A 20,162-nucleotide genomic window follows, 5' to 3' on the forward strand; every position below is an offset into this window, starting at 1 on the left:
GGCAGCTATCTCCAGGAGACCCGATGCCCTCTTCTGGCCCCATTGGCACTGCACGAGTGTGGTGCACAGACATACAGGCAGGCAAGACACCCACAAACATAAAAAAAAAAAAAAAAAAAAAAAAAAAAAAGAAAAGAAAAGAAAAAAGAAAAGAATTTAAGCCTGTTTCTTTTTTTTGGAATACATTCTATGTATTTTTGAAATCTGTGTTTTTGTAAGTGAAAGATTTGTTCAAATTTGTTTCAAGAAACACAAGAGGCAGGCTGGAGAGATGTTAAAGTTAAGAGCACTGACTGCTCTTCCGAAGGTCCTGAGTTCAAGTCCCAGCAACCACATGGTGACTCACCACCACCCGTAATGAGATCGAACTGACACCCTCTTCTGGTGTGTCTGAAAACAGCTACAGTGTACTTACATATAATAATAAATAAATCTACAAAAAAGAAAAAAGAAAAAAAAAAGAAACATAAGAGGCTTTACAGGTGAGATAATTAACCAGCTATGGAGCAACTGCCGGGGACAACGGGGCCCTTTACTTATAAGGACTCCGTTATAATCTTCTGAGATCTATCTATCTATCTATCTATCTATCTATCTATCTATCTATCTATCTATCTATCTTTTATAGTTTCCACAGACCTAGTCGTCTGACAAAACTAAGCCAATCTTGATTGGCCAGGTCCGCTGCCCCTGGGTATCCTCCTATGACCCCTTTACTGGAGGCGTAGACTGCCACGCCCCCAGCTGCTTAGGCCAGTTACCCTGGTACAGCAGTTTCTTTTATGGACAAACATCCAGAACTGGCAAGCACTGTGATGTACATCATTAAAAAGGGAATCTAAGAAAAAAGTGCAGAGATGGGGACCCAGAGGTGTTTTAACGTGGTCCTACAGCGCGCATGCACACACCAGCCACAGAGAGATGATAAATATGGGTTGTCGAAGTGTGCAGTGCAACAGTAAGCAGCGATTGGCATGACTTTGAAGAGTATTGAAGAACACGGGGGAATGCTAATAGGTCGTCATTTGAAAAAAGATAGGCCATAAAACTTTATACGACACGATACGAATTTTCTGAGGAAAAAAAAAAGCTCGCTTAGCGTTTAGTCTGTAAGGGAAAATCAATGGGCGGGCAGTGTGAGAGCTGCTGGCATTAAGATCTAAGTGTGGCGAAGGTAGTGATCCCACATAGGGAGGTTGGGGCAGGAAGATATCGGCCGTAGTCCTGGGCCAGCATTTGTGCGAGACTTGGATTCAAATAAAGCTGTTTGTGCACAGCTTTCAGGTTACTTAACGAACAGCTATCTCCTCTCCACCAGGCTTAGATCGCAGGGCCACCTCCCTTTATTTGAACTGGGCTGGGGCGGCCTGGCTCCGCCCCTCGCCGCTGGCCTCGCTTCCTGACCCGAGGCTCCGCCCTCGCCGCCGCCTTCCGCCCCCATGGCTCCGCTCCGCTTCTCGGCCAACGTCTCCTGGCTGTTCCCGGAGCTCCCCGGGCTCTCCGAGCGGCTGCACGCCGCGGGCCGTGCGGGCTTCGAAGCGGCCGAGGTGGCCTGGCCGTACACCGAGTCCCCCCAGGCGCTGGCGAGCGCGGCGCGGGCTGCGGGACTGCGGCTGGTGCTCATCAACACGCCGCGGGGTGCGCGCCCGGGGCGGGGGAGCCGCGAAGGCTGCGGGGAGCCTGGCTCGCGCTGACGCTGGTTCTCTCCACAGGAGACCATGAGAAGGGGGAGATGGGGCTGGGGGCCGTCCCCGGGAGACAGGCGGCCTTTCGAGAGGGGCTGGAGCAGGCTGTGCTGTATGCCAAGGCTCTGGGCTGCCCCAGGTACCCCGCTCTACCCACCTTTGACCACAGGTCCGGGTCAGGAGAAAGCTGTGAGCAGAGGCACCACTTGTGGGCCAGGGCCTTTACAGACTGCCTTTTGTATTTCATCTGTTAGTGTCATTTCGTATGCCACGCTGCTGTCAGGCCCTTCTCATACCGGGATCCCGTGTTGGGAGCGGGGGGGGGGGTGGTGGTCTGGTGAGGGAGCTAATAAGGTCGAGAAAGCAGGGGCAGGGGTGGAGGCGTGGTAGGGCGGGCACCTAACCCCTACTAGGAGAAAGCTGTTTGCAGATAGTGATGCAGGAACTGAATCTGGCAGGCCCACACATTCACTTTATAGGGAGAGGTACGCTATTCAAGCAAGGAGGCTGTGGCCCTGGCAAGAGGAGGGTTGTTGTGTCCAGCTGCGTTAATGAGGCTGGAGGTGGTAAATACTGAGTTCCAAGGGCTTGAATAACTGCTGGCAGTTAGGAACAGAGACAAGAAGTGGACAGATGTGGGGAGGGGAAAGCCCTTGGGAGCCTCCAGCCTGGTTCCAGGAGAACTTCAGGTGGACTGCTGGAGTCCCTCAACAAGCAACCATGGCAAGAGGAAGGCTCATTGCTGGTCAGTGTAGGGAGAGGAAGCAGGGTTAAACAACACAGACTTTCTGAAAGGGCAAGGGTCAAAATCATTTAAAAAGGTGAGCCTCAGGGCTGGGAGGCTAGAGAGATGGCTCAGCAGTTAAGAGCACTTATAGCTCTTGAAGACGACCTGTGTTGGGTTGTCAGTAGCCTCATGGCAACTCAGCCGTCTATACATCCAGTAATGCCTTCTGACCCCAAGGGCACCAAGCATACACGGTACACATACAGACATGCAGGTAAAACACTCATACACAAATACATTTAAAAAATCTCGAAAAAATAAAAAGCCTCAAGCACGCTCATGGGCTGAGAAGGAACACGGGAAGGGAGGGGTTAAGAGTACAGGAGTAGGTGATGGGCGAGGCCCTGGTGGGAGGATGGGAAGGCCTGGGCCTTGCCTTGGCCTGACCATAGTGCAGGAGGCTGTGGGATACCTGAGTATCCTGCCTCAAACTGTCTGGCCCGAAGGCTGGGGGTCTGGATGAGGCTGGGATAGTTAGAGGGCATCTGAAGAGAGGCAGGAGCCCCCCTCTACCACCCTCTCCACAGGATCCACCTGATGGCCGGCCGAGTACCCCAAGGGGCTGACCGGGCTGCAGTCAAGGGGGAGATGGAGACGGTTTTTGTGGAGAACCTGAAGCATGCAGCTGGCGTTCTGGCTCAGGTAAGAGGTGAAAGCATACCTAATATGTTGGGGAGAGAGGGGGTACATGGTGGGGACAAAGAGGAACAGATGTGGTCACTGCCCAATGACAGACCGGGACAGATGTGGAGAGGAGCCCTTGACAGCCTCCACTGTGGTTCTAGGAGAACCTCGTGGGACTGCTGGAGCCCATCAACACCCGCATCACAGACCCCCAGTATTTCCTGGACACGCCCCGGCAGGGTAGGGATCTAGTCCTATGCCACCTTCTAGTCCTCTTTGGTCCACACGCTCCTAAGTCTCATGGCTGTCTCCCTGGCTTTCCCCCTAGCGGCAGCCATCTTGCAGAAGGTTGGGAGACCCAATCTGCAGTTGCAAATGGTGAGTGGGAGATGGGTGCTTCTGCAGGAGACTGGGAAGGATTGTGGAGGACACTTGAGGGTCCTGATTGATGTTCTCCTCCCCAGGACATATTCCATTGGCAGATCATGGATGGGAATCTCACAGGAACCATCAGGGAGTTCCTGCCCACTGTTGGTGAGGGCTACCCTCCCGTGCTCCATCCTGGTCTGATGTTCTAAGTTCACCATCTTTTCCACCCTGTGCTGTCCATGCCTCTCCCCTTCTGTCCCCAGGGCATGTGCAAGTGGCCCAGGTCCCAGACCGCGGGGAGCCAGGGAGCTCTGGAGAGCTGGACTTTACTTACCTGTTCCAGCTGCTAGAAGATGAGGGCTACCAAGGATTTGTGGGTTGCGAGTATCGGCCTCGAGGTGAGGGGACACTGGAGGGACACATGTTGGACAGGGGTGGTCCTTTCCCTATGTGTTAAGATGGCATTGTTTCTCTTTTACTGCAGGAGACACAGTGGAGGGTCTGAGTTGGCTACGTTCATACTGGGACAGGCGGGGCCACCCACGGACTGGCCAGTAAGGTTCTGCTCAGCACCTGCATGCTGCCCTGGGGCAGTGGGCTAGTGTCTGGAGGCCTCGCCTCTGAATTAAAATCACACTGAGCGTTCTCATATGTGTATATTACAGGGGTGGGGGACACATAGTGTCTAATGCTTCAATGTCTCCAGATTAATTCCCTCCCACTGAGAAGGGACACAGCTCAAGCCCAAGCCCTCCAGGGTTGCTGTGGACACAGGAGAGCTGAGCCCTCCTTATCCACAGATGAGGAGCCAAAGGTCCAGTGGGGACGGGAGGCGGCAAGACTGGTCACAGGTGCTTGACAGGCAGAGTCAAGATCGGAACCAAGTCCTATCTTGATGGTAATGTCCAACAGTGATGGCCAAGTGGCAGAGCTGTTAAGAGGTAAGAGCTTGTCAGGTCACGTGACATTCCCTTGTACTCCACTAGGTGTGCAGGAAGGAGGTGTCCTCTTCTGTCAGACCTAGGGGACTGAGGGGCCTGAGGCGAGTCCAGGCTGTTCAGAGCTCTGTTCCTGTTGCCAGGCTGTAGCAGCACTTCCCCCAGACATACTCACAATCCTTTAGTGTCACTTTGTGTCTGAGTTCACCCTGGGGTTCCTAAGTGCCAGTCTGTCCTGCCTCAAGTGGGCAAGCGTATAGATCCATGATTCAGTCAACAGAGTCAGTGGTCCACTTCTTAGAGGAGGCGGGTCCAGAGGGTGAAACAGGCTGTGTTGATGACAGACTCCAAGTGGTGGTAGGTAGAGACCAGCTGGGCAGGGGGGCTCTCACTGTCCTGGGGCTGCACTGGGAAAGGCTCTCGGAAAACCACCGTCAGAGACTGTGAGGAACATGACAAGTGAAGCAGTGAAAGGCTGTGGAAAGGACAGAGGCTGGCAGCCCAGCCTTACAAGGCTGAGGTAGAGGACTTGGGGTATGGCCTCCAGGAAACCCCATGTCCTCTGTTCTCACCGTCTTTCCCAAGTGTGAGTCCAGAAACACCAGGACAAAACAGTCAGTGAACTTCTGATTCAGCACAACCTGCAACAACAGAGGGGGAGTGGGCGTGAGGCCTGGAAGGCTCCTTATGGAGGCAAGAGGGTGAGGCTGCCGCCTGTCACTGTGCCTGATCCTATCTGCAAGCCTGGCTCACTCAGGATAGTGTTGCCACACTGGGCCTCCCTCAACCTGTCTGTCAGAACCTTCTAGACCATGATAGGGAAGCCAATCAGTGAAGGGCAGTTCTAGGTCTCCCACTGCCTCCTGATGCCAGCTGCCCGCTAGCACTCAGCTCTGGGATCCACCGCTGGGTGATTTCTCCTTGGGGCTTCTGTACCATCTAGTAATATGGCCGTGGTCTACATCTCTCTCCATCCCAGATGTCCACAAACCTCATGGGCCACAGACTCAACCTGCCCCAAGGACTCATCCCCCGTCCCCAGAGCCACTCCAGCTCCAGTGCTCCATCGCCGGGGCCTGGTCCACTGCAGCCTGGCTTCTCTGGATGACTGGGGCATGCCAGAGGTACATCTTGTGCCAGGCTCACCATGCCTACTCTCTCACTCAGTCTTCTTGAGTCATCTCCCTAAGCACAGCTATGCTGATTGATCCTTTAGCCTCTAGATTCTCACACACACTCATCACCCACTGCTGGAGCCGTCTCTCTCCCTGGCCTTCAGTTGTGCCTTCACACCATGGTGCTCAGGCCTTCTAGGGGATATTGCCAAGTCAGCGGTGGAGGATGAGCATGTGTGTTACAGTGGTCTGAGTGCCACGTCCCAGTAACCATGTACCCAGGCTCCCTATCCAGTGCCCAAAGGTTTCAATGGCCGTCGTCGGTGCGGTCTAACTCCAGTAAGGCACCACTGTAAAGCAGAGCTTGTTTGTTAAGGCTGTACTCCCTCAGCAGCTCTGTCAGGTGAGGGTTTGTGTTGGTGTTCCTTTCAGAGTGGGGCCAATGGGACTCACCAGGTACTGGGTTCCCAAGTCTGGGCTCTGAAAATGGCGGCAGCTCTGGGGGAATCGGCTCAGGAGAACCTTGATGAGGCTCTGGTACCAGGAGACCGTCATGGAGAGGAAACAGTCCTGGGGGGGGGGGTCACAGCCCTGAGCCACCACTCCAGAGTCACCCCAGATGCCTCCCCTCCAACCCGGCCACTATGGCACTGCGGGAAGCAATGCTCACCCTGAGGAGGCAGGTCTCTTACCAGCTGGGGGTCAATGTCCGCAATGGACTTGGCGTGGACTGCCTCTAAGAGCTCCTCCAGCTCTGCCAGGGCCAGGCGCCCTCCAAGCCTTAGCCGGTCAGGCCCTGGTGGCTCCAGCAAGAACAGGCGCTTCCAGAGGGTATCCCGCCGGCAGTGCCCACCAGCCAACCTAACCAGCTGAGCCAGCCGTGCCCGGGCCATACCCACTTCTGCAGTCAGCGGTGGGAACAGAGGAGCTGGCCCTGGGGCCAGCAGCATCCCTGAGGCTTCCCCGGGGCTACCAACCAAGCTCCCAGGAGCCTCTGGCTCAAGGGGAAGCCTGGAGGGCTTCCGGAACCTGCGCATGTCAGCAGTGAGTCTTGGGAAAAGTTCTCGTTGGCTGGTGAGCACCACGAAGAACTGAAGCCTGGAGAGCAGGAGGAGGAGAGTGGGAGAGTGTCACAGCCATATAGACTCAGGGGTAGGAGCAGAGAATCTGAGAAGTGGGTACATTTAAGGTAAGAGTTCTGACCTCAAGCCGGGCGTGGTGGCGCACGCCTTTAATAATCCCAGCACTTGGGAGGCAGAGGCAGGCAGATTTCTGAGTTCGAGGCCAGCCTGGTCTACAAAGTGAGTTCCAGGACAGCCAGGGCTATACAGAGAGACCCTGTCTCGAAAAACCAAAAAAAAAAAAAAAAAGTTCTAACCTTAGCACATGTCGCTCAGCCTCTCCTTGCTCCTCGAAGGGTGCAGCAGAGTGACAGACAAGCAGAGATACATCAAAGTCGTCCTGATGCCGAAGCCCTTCAGAGTCCAGATAGGAGCCAGAGCTGTATAGTCGGGGTGGGAGAGATGCCGTCTCTGAGGTTCAACTGAAACCAGTCCCAACCCCTGTGCTCTAAACACACATCTCCCTACTCTAAGTCCAGCTCCCTGCCCCCAGCCCTACCAGGAGGAGCTAGCTGGGCGCCGCCTCCTAGTCTTACCTGTGCCATGCTGACACCAGGGCATATTCATTATGTTCCGGGCCACCGGGCCGGGCCATTCGCAGTGGCTTCATGTGGTAAGAACTGGCATGGTCAGCCACATAGTTGTACAGCTGGTGGGCAGCAATGAGTGGGGTGGGGAGCTCCAGTGTCCCTATGGGGCAAGTTACAGGAAAGACAGACACTGAGCCTGGGAGACACTGAGCCTGAGCTGGTGGACCAGGGAGTGGGATACTGAGGTTTTGCTTTCCTGGGGAACCCCCCCAAGCCCCCATGGAATGTTGCTGAGATGGGATAAATAGAGGGCAGGATGACACGGGACACAGAGCCCTAATTCTGCTGACACCAACCACAAGGAACCTAGGAGACAATTGAAGACTGAAAGCACGGACATGGTACAGGGAAACGAGCGATTTCTGGTCTTGCTGGGCCAGGCCTCCTGTGGCTATTCTACTATAACCTCACTGGTTTGCACTTGGGCACTGACCTTGGTAAATGTGATTACGTCCAAAGTGGGGTCCATCAGGGTGGTGGGCCAGGAAATACTGCAGGAAGGTGGTGAGGTGGTAGCCATGCCGCAGTACCAGGTTGGCACCGAGCACATGCTGGTGCACGAGGCGCAGGTGGAAGTCATAGCTGAAGGAGTGCACATGCATCAGATCACGGACCTTGTCGCATTCCTCTGTGAACAGCAGGGACAGCTGGGGAGGAACCACAGGAGGCAGGGTTAGGGTGTGGGAACACAGGCTGCCCAATTAATACTCTCTTCCTGGGCAGAGAGGAAGCTTGGTACTGCTTCCTGTTGTGGTGGGCCCCGCAGAACTCCCTCAGCCAGCACAGCTTCTATGGGGAACCTTCCTCTTACACTCTGTAATACGGTGCTGGACTTTTCTGTTTATTTGGAACAAGGGCCATTAGGGGAGATAACCCTTGTTACTATTTCATTTGAGTCTGACTGAGATGGTCTACCATGTATTTACCAGTGGTCATTGTAAATACAGGGGAATAGGCACAATGCCTTGCCTTCAAGAAGCTTACAGTAAAGTAGTTGGAGACAGGGAGATGGACAGTCCAGGGATGAGGGACAGTCCAGGGATGAGGGACAGGACAGGGGATGACAGACAGGAGTGACAGACAGTGCAGGGGTGGGTTATGGACAGTCCAGAGGATGAGGGACAGGACGGGTGAATGAGGAATTACAAAGCTCACTAGAAAATATATAATCAGAAAATCTGGTGGGAGTCAAGAAAAGCCAGCTGTCATCACCTGCCTTTCCCAAGGACAAGACTCTGGCCCTGTACTTCATACCTGTGTGCCCTCTGCCTCTGATGCTGATCTGCCTGACACGGAGCCTAACTCCACTATTCACTGTAAAGCTTCCTACAGAACAGCAGGGCCAGGTCAGGGTGGGCCTCCATTGAGTCTACGTGACTATCTGGCTGATGACTGATGACGGTAGAAGGGACAGAGAGAGAGGGAGGGAGGCAGAGATGAGGACCATGCCCTTCTCTTGACGGTACTCTACCAACAGTGTTGACAACAGTGTGTGTGGTACTCAAATGGCAAGCTCCATCTGGGTACTGTGGGAGCCTCAGGAGTTGGTAGAAACACAAACCAACATCACAAGGAGACAGACTAGCTACATGGCCTTGGTAAACCCGTCTCTCTCTGGTGTCAGCTTCCTCATCTACCTTAGAGCGCACAGATCTCAGCCAGAGGCAGTGTGATGAGACAAAACAGACAGGGTGAGATCAGTATCACAGGAAACTCGATTTCACCCAAGTCCTCCACTGATGGGCTTTGTGTTGCAGGGCAACATTTCTGTGACCTTCAGACTCACCATCTGCCTAGAAAAAACCTGCTTTCTCCTCTCAATACATACAAAGGCCATTTAATGAACGATGGCATCTTACAGCAGTTTAGACACTTGAGCAGCATGTAAGTCCCAGCAGCTGGGAGATGGAGACAGGAGGAAAAGGAGTGGACAGTCAGTGGCTACATAGTCCAGGGCAGCCTGGGCTAGCTGAGACCTATCTCAGAAACTAATCTAAAACAAAAGAAGCCTGCGCAGGACTAGAGACTTAAGGCGGGGGCAGAGCAAGCCTAGGCAAACTCTGGAAATCAGGTGGACTGGCTGGTTTGTGTCAACTGGACACGGCTGGAGTTACCACAGGGAAAGGAGCTTCAGTTGGGGAAATGCCTCCATGAGATCCAGCTGTAAGGCATTTTCTCAATTAGTGATAAAGAGGGGAGGTCCCCTTGTGGGTGGTGCCATCTCTGGGCTGGTAGTCTTGGTTCTATAAGAGAGCAGGCTGAGCAAGGCAGGGGAAGCAAGCAGGTAAAGAACATCCCTCCATGGCCTCTGCATCAGCTCCTGCTTCCTGACCTGCTTGAGTTCCGGTCCTGACTTGGTGATGAACAGCAGTATGGAAGTGTAAGATGAATAAACCCTTTCCTCCCCAACTGGCTTCTTGGTCATGATGTTTGTGCAGGAATAGAAACCCCGACTAAGACATCAGGTAACAGGAAGTCAAAGGAAGCTGGGAGGAAGCCCTCTGATCTCACAGAACAGTGTGAGGGAGGGCGGTCCACTACCCACAGCTCCCTTTTGGTCCAGGTAGGTCCTGCACATGAAGCCACGGTGCTCTTCAGAGTTGTATTATCCTATGGCAAACTGTGACCATGTATGTATGCTCGATGTTCAAAGCAGAGGCAACCATGTGGGGCTAGATTTGAATCATCCTGGTATGGGAGTTCCCCACAATGGAGAGGAGGCGGTTTTGATGGCATTGGGTCCCACTAGATCCTCCATCTTTCAGAGGTGTGCGTAAGCTTACAAGGTATGCACCCTATTGTGACACTTCTGGCAACCTGAGAAGCCAAACAGAGCGAGGCAGAGCTTCAGGCAGCTGGCCTTACTTGCTCCTTAACTAACTACGCAACTATGAGTGCTTGGCCCTCCAGGATATCAAGGGCCTGCCTTGAGGCAGACTGACAAGGACACAATGAGTAAGTGCCAGTGTTGGTGACTACACAGACAATGCCAACTGCCCCATTTGCATCAGACCAGGTCTTGCATGGCACGGATGTGACCCATTGTAAGAGCATTGTGCTATATGTAATGGTATATGGTGATGGCACAGGGCGGAGCCCATCTCTGTACTGGCTTACCTTAACACTACAGCTGAGTGTAGCTTTGGAGCTCCCAGGATGAGACAAAACAAGAGTCCAGTCAGTACCAGGCTCTAGTGCCCACTACAAGGGTCATGAAACCATAGTGCCCGCCACACAACAGGGAGGCAGTGGCTGTGTCTCAGCTCTCTGTCCACTCCATGTTACCCTGTCCCTACCACATACCTGAGAGTTGACCGCTTGTCCCATTGGGATTCGGGAACATTCCAGAGCAAACTGTTTGACACAGAAGTAACAGCCCTGAGAAGAAAGTGAGCCGGAGGTGAGGACGGTGTGAGAGGCGGGCAGGTAGAGCGCCCCCCACTGAGCTTCCCTGTCTCACCTGGAAGGTCAGCTCCATGAGAATGATGCCCCCAGGCAGTGCCCGCTGCAGGTGGTAGGTGGTGACCGGAGTACTGGTGCTCTGAAGAAAGGAAAAGGAGACACGGGCTGGGGTTCACCAGCCTGGAACCAACACGGCAAGGGTCTTTTAGGACTGGCTTATAATGACAGTCTAGGAGCAGCAGGTCAGTGTATCTGTCAAGGTCGATGGCTTTGGGTATGGAGGGGACCTAACTCAGATCACTGCTGACTTCACCATTGTGTGACGAGGAGTTACCTTCGGGCTCCCCTCAGCCTTGGCTTTGGGGCAGGAGAAGGAGCCTCGACCCTCTGTTCCAAGGATAGCCATAGCCCGTAGCCGACTGGTGCTATAGAGAAGGAAGAGACAAGAGGCTGAGTGAGGCAGGCGAGGGCTGAAGGGCTCTGGCCGGGGCCATTTCGCATGGCACTGCTTTCAGACAAGAGTCAGGCCCAAGTCAGGCAGGTTTGCTCAGGGTTCCCCAGGAAGCATGGCTGGGGCTGGAGTCCAGGTCTGGTAGGTCAGCTGTGTTCAGGGGTGGGTGTAGGGTGGCAACAGGCCAGGCATTATTCACTGTTCCATGGAAGAGAGGTCGCAGAGCAGAGGGAGATGGGGCATGCCTGGACTTTTACTAGGAGATGCTGGATGCTCTGTGAGGGTAGTTCTCTAAGACGGAAAAGCAGTCTTGTTTTAATTGGGGGACAACAGCCCCTCTAATTATTTCTAAATTATCTCTAAATTCTTTTACTTCTGTGTTTGTATGTGTGTCTATGTGAGTGTGTGTATGTGACATGTCTGCATACACGTGTGAAGGCCAAGGGGGCGTTAGGTCCCCAAGAGCTGGAGTTAGAGGTGGGTGTAAGTTATCTGTCGTGGTTCTGGGTAGGCCCCGCGGAAGGCAGCAGCCACTCTTAACCACTGGGCCGTCTCTCCAGCCTCTTCTAGTTCTTAACTCAGGACCAAGGGGGATGAAAAGCAGGGAAGGACTTTCAAAGGCCTGGAAGGACTGGCGGGTCCCATGAACTGCATGAAAGAACTGCAATGCCAGGCTCAGGCTGGTGGGAGGTAACTGGAGTGCTGATACGTAAAGGCAGGGAAAGGGGGGCACATTCAGGGGCTCACCAGCCTTGAACTAGTGTGTGGGGTCCTTTAGTTCCTGACCTTAACAATGTCTCGTGGGATTGGTAAACTGAGCACGCCAATCACAACCCTTGCACTGCAGTTCTATCTACCACTGCAGTGGGTACCACTCCAGGTCATGGAAGTGGCTGTCAGATAGAAGAAATGTTCCATTTAACCCTCAGGGGAAGTGCTATTCGACTCAGAGATCACTAAAACTGGTAAGGATGGAATGCTTGACTTTAAATTATGTTCTGGAAAACATACTATTTAAGAATTAGTGTCACTTTTCCTCAATGGCCATCTGAAGGCAAGATGGATCACACCAGTGGCTGTACTGAAGTGAAGTCACTCTCGTAAGTACTGGTAGTTTTCTCACACTTCCTGCATCTGCTCCAATTCCACCATCTGAGCTGGAAATACCAGCTCAATGTGTGTGGTCAGTGTTTCTGTCAGCATGCAAGCTCATTAAGTGAGCCTAAGCACCTTGAATGGATTATCAAGGTCTACACAGGAGAGAGAGAGAGAGAGAGAGAGAGAGAGAGAGAGAGAGAGAGAGAGAGAGAGAGAGAGAGAGAGAAAGAAATATGAGAATGAATGCAATTAAACAAAGAACACAGGCTCTGCCCTAAGACGACAAAGGTTGTTACTGAATTGCCAGGCTTAGGGGCTGATGGCATGTGGAGACAGAGAACTGGATTCTTTCAGGACTCAGGCTGTCGGTAATAGCCAGAGAGCGGAGGATGACTAGTACAGACCATGGTCAGAGGTACAGGTAGGACCACTGCAGAGGGTCTTGGTGAAAATGGACCAAGGATAAAGACCAAGACTGGAATTGACAAGACCCAAACTGAAAAGTTCAGGAGCATATGTGAGATTTGCATGTATGGATATATGCAGGTATGTAAACAAATGAGGTGTGGGTGGGCACAAGCTTGGTGAACATACTGTCTGTGTATGTGCTTGCGAGTTCTGTAAACCACATAAGGTTTGTAGGACATGCAGGAGGGCTACGTGAAGTGTCTAAGATCTTTATCTATGTGTGCCAGTGATGAACACGCACAATGCCTGGGCAGCCAAAGGAGCCATAGAAGGGAAGGCTGCGGGGCCTCACTTGAGGTGGAGAAGCAGGTAGGGAAGGAGGAGTGGACTCACCTGCGGGCAGGTGAGGGGGGCCGGAGTGGTACCAGCACAAAGCCAATGCTCTGCAGATACTGCACGTATTGCTGCAGGAAGGTCAAACTCAGCTCCTTCAACCATGGCTCCTCTCGGGCTCCTGGAGGAGGCACATCCAAGGATTCACAGCTTGTGGGAACCTCTCGGCTTCCAGACCCTGACTCAGGGCGCGGTCGCCGCTGCAGAAGTGGAAATTAAGGCTTGTTATCTAATGAGAACCCCGTAGGGATGGAGTGCAGGCTACTGTTGGGGACAGGCCTTGGAGAACGCTTGAGCCTCACCTGCCCTTCAGAGGGTGCACAAGTGTCTGGGGGTCCATGCAGCCAGGCAGCTGGGTCAAAGAGCAGAGCTGTCGCGCAGTAATGCACCAAGCGGGATGACTGCTTCAGGGTCTCCAGCTCCCCAGCCTGGACACAGGGCAGGAAGTTCTGGGACAGTGGCCAAGGGAGGCGAGAGATCTTTGTGCAGGATGCAGAGGGGACTACTCACACTGATGGGCATGCTCGCTGGTGCAGAACGCTGCTGCCAGGTTACAAACAGGTTCTCCATCTTCATCTGGCGCTCCAGCTCTGGGGATGGGAGGCATCGGTAGTAGCCTTTGCAGCTGACCTCCTCTCAGTCACACTCTGGTCTTCGCAGAATTTTCCCTCCCTGCTGCCTGGCCCACATTCCTCACCTTTTCGCTCTGTCATCTTGATTTCTAAGAACTGCTGCCCATGGTAGGTCACAGGATCTGGAGGTCTGGGCGCAGGACCACCTGTGGAGCTGGGGCGAGCAGCTGTGATGTCCCTCAGAGCTTCATCAAAGGGAAATGTGTCCAAGGAAAGGGGACCTCCCCCACGAGAGGAGCCACTCAGCCGGCCCTGTTCGCGACTCAGTGGAGGGCTTGCATTCCGGATGAGGGTCTCCACTTCCATGGTCGGCAGCAGGAATGGGTTTGGCTCCTGAGAGGGATGGAGGATCATACCAGGCACAAGCCTTTTGACCTTGAACCCTTCGTTCCATGTTGGGGCTTCCTCTCTGTTCCTCTTCTGTTCTGAGCTTGTCCCCCTTCCCTGTTTCTTTAGCTGGCCACTCAGTGGCCAGAGCTATGAGCAGGAGCCGGGCAATAGGTACCTTTCCATCGCGGACAGGAAAGTCCGACTGGCCACAGTGGTGGAAGAGCCCGAGCTTCTGGCTGAGAAGGCAGGAGATGAGGTGGGCTCGCGCATTCTGCCACTGGACAAGGCGGATCAGAGCTCGGCCCAATGCTGCACCCAGGTCTGGAGCCCAGTTATAAGTCAGCAGCTGTAGCTAGAGATCAGGGGTCAGGGTCAGGGAGGTCATAGAACTCCTCCCTGCCCCAGCCCTTGACCCCACACTTACCTTCTTATCTGTAACCTCTAGCAGCAAAAGCCTTTGCCGGGGAGCACTTCGCCCTGGGCTTCCGTCTCCTCCTGACTCAAAGCGCTGTACAGCCTTGGCAGCTACAGGAGGGAAGGGGGACACTGAGGGGCTGTAGGCAGAGCCCCAGCTCCCACCTTCTCTCTGCAGGGTCTGCGACTACCCTAGCAGTCACTGGAGCCCACCATCTATTTCCTCACCCTGCTGGGTTGGTCTCCTCCACTGTGCGAAATTCCTTCCCAGAAGAAGAAGGTGCCGCTGAGCTGCTGGGCGGGGGGCTGGGCCCAGCTGCCCCTGGGAACAAGGGCTGAAAACATCTGGCTCGGAACCTCTGTTGGGAGGAAGGCGTGCATAGAAAGGTAACAATTCCTGGCCCCATTTTCTGGTCCTTCCTGCCTCTCCTGAGCCTTGTGCCCACCTCTCCTAGCCCAGCCCCTACTGGCTTAGCTTCCTGTAGTTGCCAGCTTTTAGGACTCTGGGGAAGGCCAGAGTCTTTCAATCCTCCAGATCTCAAACTCACAAATGCTGCTCAAAGACACGGACACTGGTGTCTCCAGCCATTGAGATGACCAGAGTGGTGAACTCTGGCAGGACGGATGGAAGGAGGAACCGGGATACCATGTGGGTGGAGCTTCTGGACACTGAGGCACAACCTGGAGGACAAGGAGTCACTGCAAGGCCACAGCATGAAAAGCAGGTCAAGGACTGAGGAGGGGGCAAGGGGTGAGGTTCTCACCAATCTGAACCATGAATCCCATCCAGCGCTGAATGACACGAGCAAACACGGGGTGCAGGGTCCCCACCTCACCCTCCTCTAGCTGTGTTGTCCGGCGTCTAAAGACAGAGGAGGAGTTAGAACACTACACTCACAGACACATACAGCTAGCGAGCACCCGCCAGGGACTTTACATGTGGATATGCCCCAACACGGCACCACACCGCACATATACCTTTGCCTCTGGGCTCCAGAATCTGAGCCCGGTGCCCGCTCAGATCCACCTGGGGTCCGAACGTTTTCGGTTTTATGACGTCTCCGACCCCGAGTATCTTCTGGTCGATCCAGAACAATATCATCGGTTGTTTTGGGGGAACCCAAGTCTCCAGCTTCTGTTTTACTCTAGCAACAATGCAGGGAATGAGGAAGGCTATTAGGGAGAGGAGCGAGAGATGGAAGCTCTGGGGAACAGAATGAGCCTCAGGAGCGAGATGCCCACTTCAGGCCCTGACAATGCCATCCTGGCGGCTGACTAGTCCAGAGCAGGTTACTAATTTCCTGATCCTCATCTTCCTCGTGGGTAAAGTGTTACTGTTTAGAGGGCTCTCATCTAGAAACACGGAAGCGAAGGCAGTTGGCAAGCTGGGAATCTCTCTATCAGCAGTTCTCAACCTGTGGTCTTGACCCCTCAGTAGGGACGTGTCAGATGACCCTTCACACGGGTCACCTAGAGACCATTGGAAGACACGGATAATAACAGTAGCATAATTAGAGTTATGAAGTAGCAATGAAAATATCTGTATGGTTGGGGGTCATCACAACATGAGGAACTGTACTGAAGGATCACAGCTCTATAGGAAGGTTGAGAACCACTGCTTGTTATGTTTTGCAAACTCCTACCCAAAGGACAGAGCGATTTTATCCGAAGAGACACATGAAAAGGGGAGAGGGAGGGGGTTGGAGCAGCTGGGAGGCAGGCAGTCAGACAGAAGCCACGTCACCAGCCCTTCCATTACCAGCATATCCCAGAAGCTGCGGCGGCCAGCTTTGCTAGGTGGAGTCACAGGCTCCCCAGAGACAGGGGTACAGGGAAAGGTGCTGGCTCTGCAGGCAGGGCTCTTGGTGTCCAATGGTCCGCTCTTAATACTTCCTGTGGACACCAAACACTGCAGGCTCCCATCATGGATCCCCTCTGTAGAAAAGCTCACCCCAAACCCAGCACAAGTGTCTCAACGCCTATTCTGCTAGTGGGTGTATGAAACTTGACCATGCACAGCTGCACACGCTTGTGAGCTGAGTTCTAAGGCTCTCCCCTCCTCAGGTGTATGTGCTGGGGAGGGGGAGGGGCAGCTGAATGCGTATTTCTGGTAGAGCACCCTGTTTCTGTCTATGAACCTCATGCATGCACCCTTGCCCAGCACAGGATCCTGCTTTGATTGCTGACTTTCACACTAGGCTCTTGATCGGCATACCTGGAGGGATGTTTTCTGTACACAGTGAGGCTGGCAGCAGCCGCAGCTCCATGATGGCATCGGCCAGGGCCTGGCGAGCAGCAGCCCGGAGCTTCTCCTCCAGTTGTACTATGCTAATGTTCCCCTTTTCCCACACATCCAGTCGAAGCCGTGGGGACCCATCCTGAGCTGGAGGGGAAAGTGGAGGTCACCTGTGGTTGTGGTCCACCCTAACTGCCACCTTTGCCTTCACAGCACTGAGGGAACACTCCAGTCCCACAGGCTGTCATACCTGAACAACTGTCCAATGTGTTTGGGCAGCGAATGACCTGAGTCAGCTGCTCAAATTCTTCCTCTTGTAGTGGGTCTGGGGGCCCCGGAGAAGAGGGGGGCCATGATGCCAATGAGATGGGGGTTCCTCCTTCTTCCACAAAGGCTAGAGTGATGCAGGCAACCCCTGTGTAGAAAGCCATAGGAAGACCCAGACTTAGCACTTGCACACAGCCCTCTCCTGGACCCTCCTAGAGAGCCAGCAACAAGGCTCTCCAGCCTGGAGGTAAAAGAAGCCTCTCCTGCACAGGCCTAAGCCCTGCAATTTACCTTTGCCACCAGTGCCCTGTCCACCAGGTTTATTATACAAGTAGATGTCCAAGTCGGGGAGGCCACCCTGTGCTGGGAGTGGATGCTGGAGAGAGAACAACTGTGAGCACCGAGACACAGGGCGACAGCAGGGAGGAGGGGACAGGTGCTCATGGGGCTCAGGACACACGGGCCGGGGTGTACACGGGCTCACGGGCATAGCCACAGATGCAAGGAAAGTCACAGTCTGGGTGTGCAGGGGACGGGGACACCGAGTGCAGGTAGGTGACAGCAGTCTCACTTGGAAGTGGTTCCGGCTATTGCTGTCTGTGTACTTGGGGGAGTGCAGGAAGGTGAGTAAGTTCTGGCGGAGGTACCAGGCCAGGGCAGGAAGCCAGGGTCTGCAGGACGGAGGCAAGACCAGATGCAGCACCTCTGAGGGGAGACTCCGGGGAGGTTGGATGAACTGCAGTTACAAGAGATAGAGCTGAAGCCACGGATTCTATCCTAGATGTCCCCAGCACCTGTGGCTGAGTCTGAAAAGGATGCTGGTATCAGACAGGCAGCTGACCTCTACATCGGCCGGGGTCAGCTTGCAATTCCGAACCAGCATGACTGTGATGATGTCCAGGGTGGCCTCGTCCAGTCGCCGGCGCAGAACCCGCACTAACTCATCTGTGATTTCAGGACCTTGACAGAGCCGTGTTAGAAAGGTGGGGAGACTGTTAGAGGATTCAGCCATCTTCAGTCCAGGCCTGAAGCCCCTGATCACAACTATGAGACTGGATATAGCTATGCATTCCAGATAAAAGGGAACCCGCACAAAGCTTTGGCTTCGTCAGGCTACTCAATGTGATTTTGGACACATGAATTTTACCTAAAATCCTCAAAGCCCTTATATAAAAATGGTGATTTTAACATCTCCAATCTCAGAGTTGTGTTACAACTACTAAAAGGGAAGCTATGTGCCCTACTCAGCATTAATTGTTTACTTGATACAGCTGAGAGTCATCTGAGAAGGAAGTCAGTTGAGGACTGCCCAGGTCAGCCTGGCATGTGAGCATATCTGTGGGAGGTTTGGCTTGATTAGTAGTTGATACAGGAAGACCCGGAACACTGTGGCCAGCACAGTGAGAAGGTGATGGCGGGCTCTATAGGAATGTTAGCTAAGCAGGAGCCTGTATGTGAGCCAGCACCAGTGTTCCTCCATGCTTGCTGCCTTAAGTCACTGTTGCCCTCCTGTCCTGACTCCCACTGATGATATAACCTGTAAGCTGAAATAACTTTCCTAAATTGCTTTTGGTTAGCGTTTTCTCACAGTGACAGAATGAAACTCTGACAATATGTAACAGCTTTAGCCTGAGCTCTGGTACACACGACCTGGGTACCTCAGGGTACCTCAGTGTCACCCCCTCACTGATCCTATACACTTCACCCAGTACATCTCTGGTCTCAGGTCAGGACCAAGCAGCTGTGCTCCGACTGTCTGGAGGAGGAAGCCAGGGCAGACTAGATGGCTACAGGAGAAGCAGATCTTACCTGCCTGTCCTACGCCATGGACCAGCAGCTGGATATGTCTGTCCACTTGGCCCACAGGGCGCACAGCATCTGAACTGCGGCTGGAAGCCACGTCCAGGGGAGAACGAGGAGCCTGCGGGGACAACAACGGTCAGGGTCTAGCTCCAAGAAGCAAAGCCTGAGGGGTATGTGGGAGCAACATGTGGTGGAATGGTGAGACGTGCCACGGAATCCTCAGAGGAGATGGGTTCTTGGCTTCGGGATAGAGCTAGGGATGGGGGCAGCGTGTCCCCTTCCCACGGTCGGTCACTGCAAGAAGTCTCCAGCAGCCTAGAAAAGAAAGGCGAGGTCACTGGATACGTCTCCTCCCATGCCATCCCAGACTCAAGCTTTACCACATCTTCTCAGGGTCCACATACCGAAGGTAGTACACGGCCTTCGTTGCTCGCTCTTGATAAACAAACATATTCTTCCGGTTCACTACAGAGAAGGCATTGAGCACGGAGCGCAGGGCCTGGATAGCTGCGGAAGTGACATGAGTAAGAAAAATCTCTTCTCCGACATCTCCCACTCCCATCCGCCCTGGCATGCCAATCACGTACCCCGAGAGACCCCCATGCTGGGTCCCATCTTGAGACGTGAATGGACTCGGATCACAGTTCCCCATACAACGTCACAGGAGAAATGGCCTGGGACAAACTGCATGGTGGCTGCAAGGTATCCTCGGGGAGCACAGCTCTCGTCAGCGGCGTAATCTGCAGAGGGGCAGCATGGGCAACACACAGGCTATCCCAGGCCTCTGCCTCCTTACCCCAGACTCCCTACTCCTGACTCCTCAGCCGTGACTATCCATCTCCTAAGGAAAGGCGAATGTACTGGGTAGTAAGGATGAGCTAGGCTCGGGTATATTCTGAGGAGTCAGGTTATGGTACAGGGGCTTTTGGGACATCTTAAGGAGTCTCTGAAGGAGTTAGGGAGAGGTGTCAAGAGAGGCAATCCTAAAGCCGATACCTAGGGATTCTGGCTTATCACAACATATGCCAGTCGCCCTGTAAGCTACTGTCTTCACCAAAGCCATAGCAGTAGCTCATTAAAAGAAACAGGCTATGGGTGCCTGCACACTAGCTGTAGAGTGGGCGCAGCCTCCTGTGCTCTGAAGAAAAGATGCCCCAAAGGCTGTATAGTAGTAATTAAGGCCATGGACACAGTCCAATGCCTCGTCTGATCCTTGTCATGCTTCCTAGTGAACGAGGAACCTGCTGAAGGGTGAGGAAGCAGTGTGACCTCCCAGAAGCAGTGCATACAGGCGGATACTACCTACACTCTGGCTCCAAGCGCAGCTCCTACGGGCTTTAGAGACTACAGAGACTAAAACCAGGAAGGGCTGCGCCCAGGCTCTGACCACCGCATGTGTCAGGACGCCGTGAGTCCTGAGGTGGCAGCGCTTGGTTATCTCGCTCATTTTCTTTTTTTTTTTTTAAAGATTTCTTTATTTATTATATGTAAGTACACTG

The 20,162-nt window shown here is 53.7% G+C and overlaps 2 protein-coding genes across 2 annotated transcripts in view; one reads left to right on the plus strand and one right to left on the minus strand.

Annotated features, from left to right (window-relative positions):
• The first annotated feature begins 1,411 nt into the window (after positions 1 to 1,411).
• Positions 1,412 to 4,110, plus strand: Hyi (hydroxypyruvate isomerase (putative)). The gene is made up of 8 exons (XM_021201349.1): positions 1,412 to 1,638; positions 1,713 to 1,824; positions 3,000 to 3,114; positions 3,258 to 3,336; positions 3,425 to 3,474; positions 3,561 to 3,630; positions 3,729 to 3,863; positions 3,950 to 4,110. Exons 1-8 carry the CDS (start codon positions 1,440 to 1,442, stop codon positions 4,021 to 4,023), a joined length of 834 nt encoding a protein of 277 aa, XP_021057008.1. The 5' UTR covers positions 1,412 to 1,439; the 3' UTR covers positions 4,024 to 4,110.
• The window catches only part of Szt2 (SZT2 subunit of KICSTOR complex), a 45,815-nt gene continuing 29,763 nt past the window's right edge, over positions 4,111 to 20,162 (minus strand). The window contains exons 43-72 of the mRNA XM_021201345.2: positions 19,251 to 19,403; positions 19,068 to 19,170; positions 18,873 to 18,978; positions 18,670 to 18,781; positions 17,702 to 17,820; positions 17,432 to 17,596; positions 17,152 to 17,236; positions 16,844 to 17,008; positions 16,573 to 16,740; positions 16,117 to 16,250; positions 15,336 to 15,502; positions 15,122 to 15,219; positions 14,906 to 15,038; positions 14,586 to 14,716; positions 14,368 to 14,468; positions 14,119 to 14,295; positions 13,679 to 13,946; positions 13,492 to 13,571; positions 13,284 to 13,409; positions 12,982 to 13,181; positions 10,966 to 11,056; positions 10,690 to 10,770; positions 10,533 to 10,607; positions 7,663 to 7,876; positions 7,176 to 7,329; positions 6,897 to 7,019; positions 6,211 to 6,616; positions 5,972 to 6,088; positions 4,976 to 5,044; positions 4,111 to 4,844 (exon numbers count right to left, since the gene is read on the minus strand). Coding sequence (XP_021057004.1) covers positions 4,701 to 4,844; positions 4,976 to 5,044; positions 5,972 to 6,088; positions 6,211 to 6,616; positions 6,897 to 7,019; positions 7,176 to 7,329; positions 7,663 to 7,876; positions 10,533 to 10,607; positions 10,690 to 10,770; positions 10,966 to 11,056; positions 12,982 to 13,181; positions 13,284 to 13,409; positions 13,492 to 13,571; positions 13,679 to 13,946; positions 14,119 to 14,295; positions 14,368 to 14,468; positions 14,586 to 14,716; positions 14,906 to 15,038; positions 15,122 to 15,219; positions 15,336 to 15,502; positions 16,117 to 16,250; positions 16,573 to 16,740; positions 16,844 to 17,008; positions 17,152 to 17,236; positions 17,432 to 17,596; positions 17,702 to 17,820; positions 18,670 to 18,781; positions 18,873 to 18,978; positions 19,068 to 19,170; positions 19,251 to 19,403 — 4,265 coding nt within the window. The 3' untranslated portion in view covers positions 4,111 to 4,700. The remainder of the gene's footprint in view (positions 4,845 to 4,975; positions 5,045 to 5,971; positions 6,089 to 6,210; positions 6,617 to 6,896; positions 7,020 to 7,175; positions 7,330 to 7,662; positions 7,877 to 10,532; positions 10,608 to 10,689; positions 10,771 to 10,965; positions 11,057 to 12,981; positions 13,182 to 13,283; positions 13,410 to 13,491; positions 13,572 to 13,678; positions 13,947 to 14,118; positions 14,296 to 14,367; positions 14,469 to 14,585; positions 14,717 to 14,905; positions 15,039 to 15,121; positions 15,220 to 15,335; positions 15,503 to 16,116; positions 16,251 to 16,572; positions 16,741 to 16,843; positions 17,009 to 17,151; positions 17,237 to 17,431; positions 17,597 to 17,701; positions 17,821 to 18,669; positions 18,782 to 18,872; positions 18,979 to 19,067; positions 19,171 to 19,250; positions 19,404 to 20,162) is intronic.

This window comes from Mus pahari, chromosome 6, assembly GCF_900095145.1.
Source record: "Mus pahari chromosome 6, PAHARI_EIJ_v1.1, whole genome shotgun sequence".
NCBI classification, from domain to species: Eukaryota; Metazoa; Chordata; class Mammalia; order Rodentia; family Muridae; genus Mus; species Mus pahari.